Consider the following 17,766-nt stretch of genomic DNA (forward strand, 5'->3'; position numbering starts at 1 on the left):
CAGCTTTTATATATATATATATATATATACAACCTATCTCCACATACCCAATTCATCACTTCTCAAGCTTTCTTCATCTCTAAGTTACCACCCTTCCTAACTTCTTCTCATCAATCAACACACAACTAAGGTTTAGGGGCTAAAAGAGAAAAAATAGAGGTTTAGAGGTTCGAAATTAGGTTTTAAAACATAAAATCTACTTTGTTGAAAACTGGGGTCATGCGTACGCGTGGGTAAGTTTTTCCCTGCTCGGGCATGCAAGCACCCTGCTCGCGTACGCAAGATATGCAGAGTGGCAAAAATATTAAATGTTGCAGAATTTCAGTTTTGCACTCTGAACTTTCGACGGGCATAACTTTTTCGTTTTAAAATATTTTTCTTCCGTTCTTTGAACGACATCAATGTCACAGACCTAAATTTAATATGAAACAAGTTTGAAACAATTTTGGGGTTCGGAAGCCGAGTTATGGCTCACCAAAATTCAGCCAAAAATCAAATTTTCACAAAATGCTCCAACCTCTATTTTTCATCAATCCACCATTCTAAGTCAACTTCCTACACTCAAAATCAGCACCAACACACAATATCACAGCAATACAACTCTACACCTATCCATCACCCATCATACCTCAATTTTAAACAATTCTCATACATGAACTTCACAATCATACCAACAAGATAATCAACAATCCATCATCTATGTATATTCATTATTATCAACTTATCATCAATCATCATTCAAACATCATCTAGCATTCTATTTTCATCATAGAAATAATCACCAACAAATTATTATCAAAGGTACTAAGCATTTAACATACGCTATCATTCCAGCATATCCTAGGGTCTTCTAGTCTAAGTCTTCACAAGACATTATATATTAAATTCAAAAAACCAAAATCATACCTTGGCTGATTTTTTCGTATAACCCAAGGCAACACAATTAAGCAAGCTCACAAGCCTCCAACACCCAAAATTCTGCAACCAAGACCTAATCAACTCCAATGATTCCAGCCACCAAGACCTAATTCACTAAATTAGCACTAGGGTATGCAAAATTGGACAAACCACAAAGGTTTAGAGTTTTTTTTTATCTTACCCATTGATAATTGGAGCATAATCCAATAATATTCAATGTTAGATTGTACCTAAACCACAAAAATCATCAAAATCATTCAAAACTCAAACTAATTTCATGGAGAAAGGGGAACAGAGAAATGGAAGAAAATTATAAAGAGACTTACCACTTTATTTAGATAGAATTGAAGAGGACTCCGAGACAAACGTGTGGCCACAAACAGCTCGTCAATCAGAGTTTTGGATTGAAAGTTACAGAAGATTGAATGTTGGAGTGAATAGTGAACAAAGGGTTTGTGTTTCCTGCTAGCTCCCTCTCTCACCGTGAACTGAAATGAATAATGGGGAAGGAGGTTGAATGTTTAGCTTGTATGTGGGTTGTGGCTATAGGCTTGGGCCCTGGGTCCGGTTCGATCCGTTCGGCTTGTTTGGCTTAATTTTGGGCCAAATTCTTTAAAATTAGTGTCATAGTTCTTATTTTAATTAGCTCTACCTCATTAAACTATAAAATTTATATTTATAATTTCTTCAAATAATTATTAATTTATTGGCTAATCATTTATTAATTTTGTGAATTTTACATAGTAATCTTGCACTCTCTAAGTAATTTTGTGAATTTTACATAGTAATCTTGCACTCTCTAAGTAGGGCACAATATAGTCATGCATTATCATCATTTGTTGTCTATGAATGCTCCTTATACATCGAGTTAGCTGAGAAAATAGAAATATAAAAGTCGCAAGTTAACAAGGCATAATAACAAAAAACAAATTATATTGAGAGTTACTAAAAAGTTTATAAACTTAATTTTTAATGTAAATGATGCCTAATTAGAAGACTTCATTATTATCCCTAATAGATGACATCAAATTTATAATTTACCAACCCTAACATCCTTCATATTCATGCAATAATATCAACATTTTCTAAATATTTTAAACCTTAATATAGATAAAGAACCAATATCTATTAATCACATGATTAGTTAAATTTCATAAGAAAAAATTTTTAACACATGAATACACTTATCCTCAATTACTAATAGCTAAAATACTATCCCATTAGATGTGAAATTAAATTAATTTCATCAACAAATTAGATAAACATGTTCACGCAATACCGTTTAAATGGTACATATCCATTTCATTGCTAACCATCTTTCTTCAAAAATCCCTTTGCCCCATTTTCTGTTGTCAACCTCCCTGCTACGCCGGCCTCCGCCACTTGTAGAACCTTTCTCTACCACTAACTTCATCGTGCTCTGCCTCTGACTGCGCCTTAAACCATCCCTTTTAATGTTGTGCCTTGCCTCGCCACTTAATGCCCTAGAATCATCTTTCACCACCGTAGACCCACTCTTCTTCACCAATTTGCTGCTCATCTAAAGTTACTTTGCTGTGACAATAGTGAAAATGGCAGAAAAGGTTAATCGCTAGAAGGTATTCAGCTTCCTCTTCCCACATAAATTGCGCCAGTCTCGTGTGCTTTGCCTTTAACACATAAATCACGTCATCCCTCTGAGCTTTATCATTTTACATGTTAATTGCACCACTTTTTTGTGTTTTAAGCTCAAAACACGTAAAACCTAGTATTCTGAGATGATTTACGTGTATAGCTAAACCATTATCACCTTGGGATGATTTATGCTCATTTTTTGAAAGAAGTTGCAAGCATAAATCATTCCAGGTTGTAGTGTATAACTAATGTAAACCTTAGTTGTCTGGAACAATTTATATAAATATTGAAAAAGGGAATTTGCATGTTAGATTCTAGTTTAGAGAATTCATGTAATTTTGGTTTCTCTTTATTTTATTTAAATAAAAAAGCCCACAAATAATCTAGCCTTATTATGCCTTTTCTGTTTTTGAAAAAACATAAATTGACATCATCTAATTTGTTTTAGAAAAGCACAAATCGATCCGGTTCATTATGGTTTTTAACGTTTTTTCTTAAAAAAGAAAACATAAATCTCCCTTAGCAATTACAAGTTTTTTTAGTAAAATATCTTTTCAACCTCTATCCTTTTTCAATTTAAAAAAAATGACAATCTGTCCCTTGTCCTTCCTTTTTAATAGACGCATAAGCCCTTCTATGATAATATTTGACAAAGGATGACGAAAAATACTTACATGTGATGTAACTTATATGACCTAACTTTCATCAATCCTACGTGAATGATAACCATTTGATTGGGACTGTTTAGCTCCTGCAAAATCATTAAAATGATATCTAGTAAACACCCAACCCGATTCTTATCTATTTTCACGAAGGACAAGACGATTCCTGTCCAAAAAACAAGAAACACTTCAGTCCTCAACCTTTTCATTCTATGATAATACGATCCTTCTGTTAAAATATCTATTAAATAGTAACGAAAATTAATTTTGTGGGAGTTTTATTTGTAATTTGTGGAATTTTTAAACTCCAACAATTAAGTTTATTTTTGAAAAATTTGTTCGCCAATGCTTGTCAAGTGGAGAAAGACCATTGACGGAAATGATATCGCAACGAAAAAAGTAATTGCAGTACGAAGACCTTCTAAAGAGAAAAAATGGCATCGAATAATAAATGAAACAAGAGAACATTAATGTTGATGGTATTGGTATTAGTGTTGATGATGGTAGAGGAGATAATGATAATGATAAATTATGGTTACACAACAGAAATAATAGAGGTAGAAGTGATAATGATGAGGATGAGGAAGGTGGTGGTAGTAGTGGTCAAAGAATTAGACATATTGTTGAAAAGAATTATGTGGGAATTAAACCTCCTCCTCACAAATTACAAATAAAATCCTCACAAAACTAATTTTCGTTACTATTTAACAGATTTTTTAATAGAGGAATTGTATTGTCTTAAAATGAAAAGAATAAGGACCAAAGTGTCCCTTTTTTTTTTTTTACAGGAATCGTCTTGTCATTCGTGAAAATGAACAAGGACAAGATTAGGTCTTTATTCAAACGATGTCTTAATCAAACATTTATCATCCCTTTGCAATGTCTTTGTGATGACTATAGGTAATAAACAATTTCAATCAAATAGTTATCATCCATGTAGAAGAAGTGAAGATTAGATCATACAAATTAACGTGACACATAAGTATTTTCTGCTATTTTTTGTCAAATTTTCATAGAAAGATTCATGTGTCTAATAAAAAAAATAAGAAGGAAATTGTCATTGTCCAATCATTAAGGTGTGAGTAGTCTAAATTAAAAAAAAAAGGTAGAACCAAAAAAAGAATTTTACTTTTTTTTTTCTTTTGAAAAAGTATGAATTGCGCCCTATGTTTTGTTTGGCTTTTCATAAATCATCCCATATTCTAAAATATACTAGAAAACCACTATTTAAAAAAAATCACAAACAAACCCCAATATCTTTTATTTTTTGCCGGAGGCTTGCACTCTATTTAATTTGGTAAGTTTCACACTAAATGAGGTCCTCTCGGAGTCAAACCATATTATGGTGTTGGATAACTAATACCTAAGTAGTTAAATAAGTAAAAAAATTGCATTTTCATTAACAGTTATAATTCGGAAAAAATTTAACTAGGAAGCTAACCATTATCAGCCACTATTACTTAATTTTATTCTTAATTCGCGACAAATGAACTTCAAAAATGACATATCAAAAGAATATATAAATAATCTCATTAAAAAATCTGAAAATAAAACAAAATACCCAAAGTCAGTGATGATTTTGGTAGAAGTAAAAAAAGGAATAGGTAATATGTGTTTAAAATTGAAGTCACATCTTGATAAATGTGAGTAAAGAAGTAAGTGATCAGAAAAAATCCTATTAAAAATGAACATCAATAAATAAATAAAATAAAATGTCCAAAGTTAATGATATTTTTGTTGAAAGTTATAAGAGATGAGTAATATGTGTTTATAATTAAAGCTATATCTTGTAAATGTGAATGAAACAAAATATGAATTAAAAAAAAATACTTTTAACAAAAAAAAACCTAAAATTAACTATAAAAATTTACTTCCTATAAATACTTCACCTGAGAATAATAAAATCTTAAACACTTGATATAACAGAACCAAAATTTCCAAGCATGTGGTCTTAACTAGCTAATATTTCCATCCAGGCATATTATTGTGTGACATATATTTTAAGAGGAATGTTAGTGGATTATCAATATTTATTATTTTTTATTATTAATTAATTATTAATATTTAAAAATATGAGTTCAAATATATTGTTGAATTATTAGACTAAAAAAATTGAATTGATGACTAAAAATAATAAACAAAAACAATAAATTCTAAAGGTTTATTAGTTTTTTTTTTTTATATTCTAGCTTATATATCTTGGAGCAGAGAAATGCCCGAAAAATTCCACATTATTCAACTTGAGCAATGATTCAACGTTTTGCAATATTAAGCAATTTTGGATATTCTTCTTCCAAGGAATCTAGTAGTAGCAGCTAGTGTTGGTGGTGTAGGATTGTAGTCTACTCATAATAAAGCAACTGAATTTTGCTTGCTTGTGTGGGTTTTGTCAAATTCATGTAAAAAGTGTTTGGCACCATTGTCTACATTTGCTGCGCCAAAGTACTAATTTGAACATAGATAGGCTGCGTTTGTTTACAGAGACAGGATATTGAAACAGAAATACAAAAATATAAAATTGTGTTTGATAAAGGAGACATGGACAGAGATAATGTATTTTGTATCCATCGTGACAGGAAGGACACGAAGACACTAACAAAAGACATAATTTATTTTTTATTTTTTCTTTTCTTATTCTTATTATTTTTCATATTATATTTTTATTATTATATTTTTGTCTCAAATTTTTTGAATAGAAAAAATGAGAATAAATTAAATTTTTATAATTTATTCTAATTTATCATTAAATAGAATATAAGAACACAAAAATATATGTCTCTGTTCTTTATGTCATGTTTTCAATATTTTGTCTTGTCTTGTTTTCAAAAACAAACGCAGTTATAGTTAATTAGTTATTGATGGTGTGTAAAATTTAAAATAAAAACTAGAGGAGCACTATGTTCTGGGTTCTAAACTAAATTTAGTTTTAGAGATCAAATAAGAAATCAACTACTTTCAGTTAATATATCAGCTAATTTTTTTTATTTTTTTTTAAATATTAAATTTTAACCTTTAACCCTAAATGTTAAATTCTCCCAAAAAATAAAGTTAAAAAAATAATTTTATAATAAAAAATTGGGTAATATTTACTTAAAAAGTTCTTCACACATATGTAATTGGAGACTTAATTCTCATTTTATACGATATGATGAAATTCACTATTGTGCAATAACATGATGGGATTTTCTTAATTGTACAATGACACACATAAATGCACTATGCACTATATATTATTGAAACGTCAATAGCATAATTATCTTCAATTTGATTCTTATATATATTATTCATTGAATTAGAAAACTGACGTACGATGTTGCCTAATGAATCCCGAAAGCAAATTAAACAACATGAATTTATCATATGTATTTATATAATTATGAATAGCATTGGAGTGGAATCTTGACCTATTCCAGTGGGGGATATATGAACCAGTGATAAATACAAATAATACAAATAATAATGCACTGACAAATATGCACAATGAAAGGGTGACATGTTATGGTTCCACACTGCACTCTTTACCCCTTAACCCATGCTATTGGCACCCCACTGTCATTCATATATCACACTTCATGAATTTAAGAACCTTCCATGTCTCTCACCCTCTCATCTTATTATTAGGTAGGGACTATATATTAATTCTTACCCTTCCATTCAAACATGTCATGCTAACTAATCAGAAATTTGTGTCACCATTTCGCTTTATGTATTAGATATTAGATAAAGTAGTGTGGCTCTTATTTAAAATAAGGTTATAGACTTATATATCAAATTAATGTTATTGATTGAAATTAGATATAGTTCAACTTAATATATGATACAAAATAAATGTACTTATTATATATTATTACTTAACTAATTAAGAAGTCTTTTTGGTGATTACACTAATTAATTAAGAGTTTAATTTTAATAATACGATTCTTAGAACATCTCTAATAGAGTGTTTTTAGAGTATTATTTTTAATATTTTTAAAAAATAAATTGATTTATAATTAAAATTTATATTAAAGTGATATATGAAATAAAACCGATATTATCTTATTAAAGATATAGTATCATTTTGATGAAAAACTAATAAAATTTTAATATTCGTATAATTATGTTGATAAAATAATTAAAAATAATATAAAATTTTAAATAAACTACGATTATGTATTACAGGAACAAATTTTGTTTTAAATTTTAAACTACTATTTATAATATATAGTTTCATAAATATTTTTATAATATTTAAAATAAAATTAAAATTAGAACTAATATTAAAAATGCTCTTAGTATAAAAAAGTTTTTGGTGTATAATGACAGAAATAATACTCAAATAAATTTCCACTTCATAAAATGTGCAGTGATTTGGTATCAATTTATTTGCATTGTACGCCTCTCATAATTGCAACCTTCATTTTCAATATATTTTTAACAGTATGTTTCATATACTCTGAAAAATCATTATTATTACTGGCTACTAATAATAAAATCTAAATATATGTAACAAAGGAAGCATGTCAATGCTATCTACTATACTTATTAGGTGCTCATTGCTCATTAGTTAATTAAACTTAACGTATGCATTCAGTTTATGTAGGTTTATTATATATAGTATTATTTCATTAGCTTTCTTTTAAATTATATTTAATCAAGTTTAACAAAATCAAAATAAGGAAGTGTACAAGTATTAAATCAACTAGAATTAATATAAATTACATTACATGATGAATAATGGGGACAGATAGATTGCTTAATTAAGAACAACCCTCTCTCTAGGTTTCTATTATTACAAATAGTTTAGATTATTATTAGAAGGGTTAAACTAAAAAGGTGTCATGCAATTAGAGACGCAGAGTGAAAAGGAAAGGTGTGACAAAAAGGCAATGTGTGTATAACTAAAAGAATATAGAGGAAGGAAGAAAGGAGCAAGAGGAAAAGAGTGAGAGCAAAAAATAAAGTAGTAGAAACTTTAGATCATGAATGTTGTCTCCAATATTCCAAAGCTGTCTATTTCAAATCAAAATCCCTATCTTCTAGCGGGGTCCCTTTTAGCACTTCATTAACTTATTTTTCCAAAAGAAAAAAATTATATTAAATAATTAATTTTGTTTATTTAAAATTTTTTAATTTTTTAATTTATGTGTATAATTAAAATTGGAAAATTATTTAAAACTAGAAATAGAAATACTAAATATATAAAACCTTAGTAAATTAATAATTATTTTATTTGTTAGTTATTAGTTGTTAAATGCCTCAATATCATTTAGGTGAAAAATGATAACTACTTTCTTCAACGTACCCCAGCTACTTGATAGAAAGTGCACTAAAAAAATCACTGCTTGTGATAAGATATGTAGACACTAGTTTTAATTAATATAAATTATATATAAGAGAAAAAATTTTTTAAAAAAAATGATAATCTAGTGGTTATCTCGTTAGATTCTGTTAGATATTAAGTACGGTGAAACAAGTGAAGAAAAATAAGAGATTTGGGGGGGGGGGGGGGGGAAGCCAATGAACGAAAATGAAAGGTAAAGAGAAAATGTTGTTATGATTATGATTAGGAAATAGTTAATATTCAAATTCATCAAAGAAATTATACTTGCATTTTAATTTGATTTTTAAAATTTTAATTTATTTATTTTGGCCTCTTATCTTGATATTTGTAATTCATGTTAATTTTTTAATTCTATTTTTATTACAGAGTGTTAATGATGCGTTAAGATAGACTAATAACTACCTTGTTAGAATTTCTAATGACTATTCAATACGATAATTAAATTTTTTTATCTCAATTTATTTTCTAAAAAGCCTTTAAAAACCTTAACTGAAATTAGGATTTGGATTTTAAATGCTTTATGGAGAACAAATTGGGGTAAAAAAAAAAAAGAAATTTTAATTGTCACTTCACATAGCCGTTAGGAAGTCGAACAAAATAATCATCAATTCATTTTAACGTATTATTAACGGTTTTATGATAAAAATAAAATCAAAGACTAACATGAATCACAAATACTAAGTTAAAGAACCAAATTAAATAAATTAAAATTTCGAGGATCAAATTTAGTTACAAATGTAATTTCAGCAACTAATTTAAGTATTTGTTTAATTAGTGAATAATCTTACAAATAGTTAAGTATATATATAAAAGAGATTTAACAAAACTCTATTCTCTAACTATTGTTGTAATTTGCGAACTTGCAATCCACTATTCGGGCGATCATCATGTAAGTTATTACTATTAAGGATGACTTATTTGATCTTTCAATTTTTTGATTATATGTCTTTATGATTGTATTTAGAAAAGAAATTGATATTAAAAGACACAGATTAAAAAATAAAGACTAAAAGACAAAGATTAAATTAAATTTTTATATTATGCTTAATATAAACTACATAACTGAGTTATATTTTAATATCCTATTTAGGTTAAAATAAATATAGAAAGTGAAATAATCAAAATTACTTAAATATCTTTATTAAATAAAAAAAAAAAACCAAACCCTATTTTCCTTTCCCTTTTACACTTTCTTGATCCCTCTGTCTACCTTCACTTTATCTCCGTTCACTTCTTATTCCTCGAGACCACAAACCATCTATCCTACTCTCATCATACTCTCAATCTCTCATCACAAACTATCTCCTCTACTCCTCTGCAGTCAGGCCTTTCATCCTCTTCTTAGACCCACGGTCAAGCTTCCATCAACGACACCATCTCATTCCCTCTCCTTCTCAGTCAATCCATTCATCTTTGTTGTTTCTGCTTGCGGTGCCACTAGTCGTCGTCACTATCGTCGTTCTTCTTCTTCGCAGTGTCATTCATCTCATCGCAACACTACTTCCTGCTCGTCGTCGTTGTCGTTGCCTCTCTCCCTGCTTATTATCTCTCTCTGATCACTAGGGTATTCACGGTGCAGTTTGATTCGGTTATTTAGAAAAAAGTCATCCGATCCAATCGTTTATTCAAATTGCGGTTTGGTTCGATTCGATTTATTTAATTTTTTCAATTAATTCAAATAAAAGCCTGTCATACTATTTCACAAAGTCACTAACAATAATCAACATGACTCAGAAATCACTAATAAATTAGCAGAAGCACAACAAACTAAAATCATTAACAATTTTACAAAAACAACAAAAGCAGATGGAACAATAATCAATCTGACTTAGGAAAAATAAAAAAGCAAACAAAAAAGTAAGAAGAGATTGAATCAGAAGTAGAACCAAACTGAATCAGAAAGAACAAATAAAATTAGAACAAAAACAAATCAGAATAGAACAAATTCAACAACATCAAAATTAATAGAATAAAAATGCTAGTTGATTTCAGCTGCTGCATTTCTTTCCCCTTTCACCTCTTCCCCCAAATGTGCTAGTTGATTCTAAGCTCTAAAAAAGCATATCCATTCAAAATAGTAAAATTATAACAGAATCATAAAAATCTTCAAAACTCATAATGATACCAACAAAATAGAAACATAAAAACAGAAATTAAAAAAATCAGAATCATAACAATTAACTTACAAACAGAACATCAAGAATTAGAATCATAGAAATAGAACTGGAAAAATAAAAATCCTAATAAATATAACAAAAAATAAATAGAGGAAAGAAATAAACATAATAAAAATCAAACTGAAATCAATGAATCATATTCATACCTGAGGTTGAGACTCCATTGGAAGCTGAAAGATGCAGCGATGAAGGGGAGAAACAAAGCACCACAGTGGCACAACGCTAAGAATGACGCTGAGAACCACGCCATTTTTGCCTGTTGAGAACGAGGACGCTGACGAGCGAGAATAAAGCAGGTGCACCACAGCGATGGCAGAGAGAACGACCCACAAAGACTTAGAAGGACGACATTGAGAGAAGCAGTAAGTATGGGTGTTCGCAGTGCGGTTTGGTTCGGTTTTAAGGGAAAAAGTCATCCGATCCGAACGCTTAATTTATGTGCGGTGCGGTTTGGATTGGATGAACCTTTTTTTGAAAATCCGATCCGATCCGATCTGATTACAAGCGGTTTGGATCAGTTTGGATTTGCGGTTTTTTAAATAAAAAAAGTTAAATACATATAACAAGTCTCAACATCAAATTTTAAATAACCAACAATGACATAACAAGTCTTATTAACAATATCTTAAAAAGCCAACGATAACATAACAATAGAAATAAAATTATAGGTTAGTTAAAATAAATAAATAAATAATATTTTGAACATAAAATATTTATTAAATAATAATAATATATGAATAATAGAAAAATGTATAACAAATTGAACATGTTATAAGTATAATTGTAAATATAATAATAAAATAATAATATTATAGCACATTGTGCGGTTTGGATTGAATTGGATCGGTTATGGAAAATAGATCCAAAATCCGATCCAATCCAGCGGTTTGCAAAAAATAGAATCCAATCAAATCCGAATTAGTGCGGTTTTAATCGGTTTTCGGTTTGGATTAGATTGGATGAGCGATTTAATTTGGATCGATTTGAATTTGAACACCCCTAGTAGTAAGTACTACGTAGAGAGAAAGACTGAGAATGATGCGGAGAGAGAGACTGATGAGAACGACGAGAGTTGCGAGGCTGGACAGCGACAGCAGAGACAAGAGAGGAGTAAAGGTGGTGATTCTGTGATGTGACAGGAGAGGAGAGAGACAGCGCAAATGTGTGTGTGCAACATGAATGAGTGGAAGAGAGGGAGAGAGTGAGTACTGTATTAGGGTTAGGTTAAGTTAGAACATCTAAAATTGATATAAATATTTACATTTACAGGTACGGTTTGGTTTGGTTTGGTTCAGATCTTTGGAGTTAGAACCGAAAATCGAACCGAACTAAATAAAAAAACTGCAAATTTTCATTTTTTTTTTTTTGGTTTTTTAGTTTTCACTTTATTCAGTTACCCATTTTTTCGATTTAGCTGTTCGATTTTGTTTGGATTTGATCGATTTTAAACACTCTTATTAGTCATCAAATATAATATTGAATCTCAATTCTTCCGTCTCAATCCTAATTTCTAGAAACAAACGCAGTGTAACAAATTTTATTATAAGATAATTAGAAGATAAAAAAATAATTATAAGATAAATTAATCTACTTTTGAAAACAATAGAAAAATTAATCCATTTGAAGATAAGATTTTATCAATGACTTTTAGAGCAATAAAAATTTATTGAAGAATAAAATATTTGATCTAAAATTTTTTGAAAACCAATTTGAGTGGTTGTATTTATTTATTTCCCATGAAACAATATGGATCGTTGCAAACTTGCAACACTTGACACTTTTGGCCGTTTAAACGAGTTTTGCTTTTATAGGTTAACTACTTTTTCTTTGTTCAAAATTTGAAGATAGATTTTACTATTTCTCATATAACATATATACACTATTTTTTTTCCCCCTAACAGAGAACGTTTCTTTTACCTTGACAATTGTGTGGAACGGGTAAAATAAAATAACGAAGGATTAAAAAAATAGTAGGAGCTTATATATTTAGAAAAACCGATCACATATAGAATATACACTTCTTTCAACAAAAGCTCCCATTGCTTTTTTTCCTTTTCCAATCTTCAATTCTTCATTTAATGAGTACTAAATTAAATATGGAATCCGATGACAATATAATAATTAAAATTTAACGACATAACCATTTTGTAAACTAAATTAGCTACAAACATTGATTTTACATCTTTTACTAAATAATTAAGGAAGAAAAAAAAAAGGGCAATTCATTCAAGTGGGAAAAAAAAAAGAGACAATAATAAAATTAAAATCTCATCCTGGGTTTCCTACTATTGAATTCTCTGGTTATGCTTCTTTTTTTTCTCTCTCTATTCTTTAGAACTTGTTTCTTTTTTGGTTTTCTTTCTCTTTCTCTGATGCTCTCCTCTACAAGCCTCAAGCGAGCTTTTAGTTTTGATTTGAATGGATGCATGTCACATGTTGAATCTAATGCATGATCCATCATCATGTTCCATTCACTCATAGCCCCATTAAGATGTAGTACACAAGTGTTATTGGCAATGCAATCAACATCCCAAAAATAACCCTGCATTCAATTTCAAGAAGCTCTATTGGTTAGCATAAAAAGAGTATAAATAAATAGGAAAATAATTTTTAAAAATAATAAAATAAAATTCCCTTATATATTGAAAAAGAAAAAAAAAAGAGAAAGGGTTTATTTATTGTACTCACGCTGTGCTGAGAATATCAGGATGTACATTATATTCCTTTGCAAAGACAAATGGGACAATTCCTTGTGGTAGAGCTGCCTATAAAATTTTTGGAAATTAGATTCCAAACAAACCAAACATGTCATCAAACTCTTGTTTCAAATGTTTGTTGTTCTACAATCTTACTAACACTCAAGACATAAATTCTCATCAATGTTAAATAAATAATAACATTAAAGATATTTTAATTTTATATTTGTTTTTGTCAGTCCACAGAGATAGGTAGAATTCCGATATTCATAAACTATATCATATAGTGTACTAGTACTAGTTAAATTTGAGCCAATGAAATAATATTTTTACTTTAGGTGGCAATAAAATAGCTTATCTTGGCAGAGGTAGACACATGTAATATTTTAATATGATTAATGCAGTAGAATTTCTTGGAGCCTATGAAATCAATATTGTTATTGGTTGTGGTTGGAGGGGACAGAAGAGAGAGAAAGTAGAGAATTTCTAAATTTTCATAAATAATGTAAAAATGTATTTTTTTTAATTACTTATTTTTATTTACAGTAAATAATTTTAAAATAGAAATTAATAATAATAATAATCCAGAGAAACAAAGATACCTGCACAATGGCAACGTGTAAGAGAACACCTTTGAGTCCAACAGCAATGGAAGCAGCTGCCATGACAGCTGGACCTGTAAGGAATCTCACGGCCATGGCAAAAGCTGCTATGGAATTCCCACATGCTATGATCCTTGGTTGCAATGCCATGAACAGACCTGTGTTGTTGTGTATTTGTGTCATTCACCTCAAAAGCATATCAAACATAAACATATCCTAATCCAAAAGAAAACAGCCTTTGAAATTTAAATAAATAAATGTCCTTTTCAATCTTAAAATATTTATTCAAAAAATAAAGTATTTTTTTATTTTTCAAAAATTTTTAATCACAAAGCAACTATTTAAGTAATAGATCTAATTATTAATTTAAGTGGTCCCTAATACATTAGCATATCAGACTATCATTTACAAAGACCAATTAAATCAATTACTTGAATAATTATAGATTAATCGAAATTTTTTGAATTATAAAGAGACATTTTATATTTCAAATAAGGAAAAGTATAGGTAGCAAACAAGATTTTTGAACAATATATAAACAATGTGAATTAATAGGGTTAAAAGAGTAAATTTAATTAGTAGCATTAAATTAGAGTGTAGTGTATTTTCATTTGATTGGTAGTTGTTCATGTTGTTCAAAATTTTCATTGTTCCCCTAGCACTCCCCTTCAAATAAATAGTTAAGCATCGAAATGTATCATTTTTACGAAATGTAAATTTAATTTTAAGATAAGAATTAAATAAAGAATTTATGGCTAATCTCTAGAACAAAGCATGCAAGTAAGTGTCACACTTTGTTGTGTTCTCTCTCCCACAGAAACACAAACATACTGAGTCAGTCAATCCTTTTGTGAAAGACCTTTCATCATCATGACCACCACCACCCCGCACAACACACAACACAGGCTTGTGCAAAAAGTGATCACAAAAGAATGAAAAAGGTTCATAAAGGAACCAACACATTATCATAACACTACACTACACTTGACTCTCTTTCTTTTTCTTTTTTTGCTTTTTATTCTCTCTGGTTATCATACACTATTATTTCATTTGCCCTTTCTTGATTGCTTGCTTGCTTTCTCAAACACAGCATTTATTGATAATTATAAATAATCATCAATCTTTAGAAATCTTCATACTCTCTCCATTTTTAACCTTTTTTCAAGCTAATTAAGAAAATGCCAGAACATGTTCAATTCTCTGAACACCTATCTAAAAATTAATTTTGCAAAATAAAAAAGAAGAGAAGAAAGAAGTATAACGTATAATACTGACCAAGACTAAACATGGCCATGCCAAGTCCAGCATCTGACAGAATAGAAATAGACTTTGCTATGATAGCAGGCATCTCAATATTCCACCTGCAAATTGAAGATTGAAGAATTAGCAAGAAAGAAAGAATGAGTTTTAGTATTGTGATTGAAGGTATGGTAGAGATTTTCCATGAACCTGAATGAAATTAGAGACCAAGTGAGGCCAAAAAGACTAGAGTATGTGTTGGGATTCCTAATAAGCTTCCTCCAAACCATGATCAAAATAAGCCTCGTCATCACACTTGCTGGGGGCATTGTTTTCGCCTTTCCATCTACTCCAACCTTATCACCTTCAAGCTGGTTCATTTCCCTATCAATCCCTCTGTTCCCAAAACTGAATTCATCTTTCTCCAAATACTCCTCTTGATTCTCCCTGTGATGATTCTCCACTGCATCATCATAATCAAATAAAGTTATGGCGGAGCCTATTACAATTCAAAAATGAAGACATACGAAAGAGCAAACCTTTTCCTGGGGATACAGTTAGCTTGACTTCTTTCTGATCATGGAGTCCATAATCATGGCCAGCACCACCAAACACATCAGAAACAGGTGAAGCACTTGAACTCCATACAAACATATGAAGATCCTCTTGCTTGTTATTTTGAGCTTGTCCATTAGGCCTCTTTGCATTTGCATTCGTATTCGCACTCGCAACAACGTTCTTGGACCCGCCACCTGAAGCGGTAGTTGGAGAGAACATGCCAGGGTTGGGTGCAGGGTAATGTCCTGTTCCACCGGTTGCCGTTCCACCGCCGCCGCCGCCGCCGCCATGGTAATGAAACTTGGGTTTGGCACCATCTTCGTCGTAGTTTGAAGGCCTTGGAGTGGGTCCTCTTGAAGTGGCGGACATTCCGTACACATCGTTGGCACCGAAGTTGGAGCTTCTTCCACCGGCCATCATGGAGTAGAAATCCGTGTGGTTGAAGCTTGATCCTCTGGGAGTGGGATTCCGAGAGGATTGGAGGGAGTAAATCTCGGCGTTGGTGAGGTTGGAAGGTCTCGGAGTTGTTGACGACAGACCCTGAGACCTTCGTGAATAAATGTCTGACCTGGAGGCGTTTGATTTTCTGACGGTGACGTGGAGCTTTCCGTCTTCCTTGATCTCCGCCTCTGTCTCCAAGGGCTGTCTTCCATCCAGTGACATCACGTCGGAGTCCACGTGGATGGAGACAATAGAGCCAGCGGTGTCAGGAAACTGCTCAGAAATAAGCATCCTAGCACCTCTAAACTCAAACATAAAGAGCATCAACGTATACCTGTATGTATAAACTCACTAGTATTAAAAATTAAGAATTAATTGCACATTGAAGAAGCTTACAAGTTTGTTACATGTATTACCAAATGATGCACTGAAGGACGACGATTTGGACCATGAGGCTGCCGGAGAAGTCACCGTACATGCCTTTAAGCAATGGGATGCCCATGACCAAGGTGTTAGGGAGGGTTGAGAGGGAGAAGAGTGTGATGGTCCATTCTAAGCAACCCTTCTTCGTGACGTTGCTCCAGATGGCCAGGACGACCAGGACGATGATCTTTTGGAGCGTGTCGGCGGCCAGGAATCGGAGGTTCATCTTGTAAGGGTTGTTGGAAGCGATGAAGTGGAAGGAGAGTAACGGAACGGCGAAGAGCGCCACGAATCGGTTGATACCGGAGCATTGGTCCGGGGAGAAGATCTTCCACCATTTCACTGAGCCGTAGGCCAAGATCATGGCCACGTAGAGCGGCACCATTGCCGTCATGACATGGTAGAAGTCTAGCAAGGTAATCATGGTCCCTTCTTTCTTTGTTACTACTATGAGAGATAAGTGAAAGAAGAATAAGGTGAAAGGAAGTGAAGAGAGAGAGATAAGGAATATATAGAAAGGTGTGGGGGGTTGGGGGTATCAAGTGGGGGTGGTGGTGGTGATGATGATGATGGTGATGGTGATGAAGAGCATGTGTTTTTGGGGGTTTGGGTTTCGAGAGTGGTATACAGCCGAAGAATACAGCAAATATTATTTGAGAGAGCTTTGAGGAGAGAGCTGCTGCAAGTGCAAGGCAAATAAAATGGGGTGAGTTAGGGGATATTTTTTTGGTTTTTTTATTTTTATTTTTTTAATTTGTTGTTTTCCTTTTTGTTTTGGAGTGGGTTTATGTTTGGATTTGAGGATGGGGATATGGGGGGTGCTATTTGTAATTTGATAACTATTAAACTACAACAAGGAAAAAATATTTATAAGGGGTTTGTGTTTGTGTGTGCCTCTCTTTTTTATTTTTTATTTTCTTTTCTTTCTCTCTCTCTCTTGCCTTCTATGGGTCCTAAGATTGTCACAAAAAGCTTAGAAAAAGCATTTTGGGATGAGGTGGACATGTCTCCAAGTGCTTGTTTTTGTAGTGTTATAACTTATAACATTTGTAAAGAGACTCTTTTCCTCTGTATCCAGATTTTTTGAAGGTTTTTTTCTTCTAATATTTCTTC

At 31.2% G+C, this 17,766-nt stretch overlaps 1 protein-coding gene across 1 annotated transcript; it reads right to left on the minus strand.

Moving 5' to 3' along the window:
* Nucleotides 1–12,789: 12,789 nt before the first annotated feature.
* On the minus strand, nt 12,790–17,494 carry LOC112750988 (auxin efflux carrier component 1). Its single transcript, XM_025799942.3, has 7 exons — nt 16,647–17,494; nt 15,771–16,564; nt 15,442–15,694; nt 15,268–15,353; nt 13,993–14,150; nt 13,383–13,459; nt 12,790–13,236 (listed from the first exon to the last, which is right to left on the minus strand). Exons 1-7 carry the CDS (start codon nt 17,075–17,077, stop codon nt 13,170–13,172), a joined length of 1,866 nt encoding a protein of 621 aa, XP_025655727.1. The 5' UTR covers nt 17,078–17,494; the 3' UTR covers nt 12,790–13,169.
* Between the last annotated feature and the right edge of the window lie 272 nt (nt 17,495–17,766).

Source organism: Arachis hypogaea, chromosome 15 (assembly GCF_003086295.3).
Source record: "Arachis hypogaea cultivar Tifrunner chromosome 15, arahy.Tifrunner.gnm2.J5K5, whole genome shotgun sequence".
Taxonomy (NCBI): domain Eukaryota; kingdom Viridiplantae; phylum Streptophyta; class Magnoliopsida; order Fabales; family Fabaceae; genus Arachis; species Arachis hypogaea.

Excerpts from the sequence above, each read along its gene's own strand:
- LOC112750988 (XM_025799942.3), bottom strand. The coding sequence starts at position 17,077 with ATGATTACCTTGCTAGACTTCTACCATGTCATGACGGCAATGGTGCCG. Across the intron at positions 16,565-16,646 it reads GTCCTTCAGTGCATCATTTG|GTATACGTTGATGCTCTTTA; the intron begins GTAATACATGTA and ends TTATACATACAG. Across the intron at positions 15,354-15,441 it reads TGGTCTCTAATTTCATTCAG|GTGGAATATTGAGATGCCTG; the intron begins GTTCATGGAAAA and ends TTCAATTTGCAG.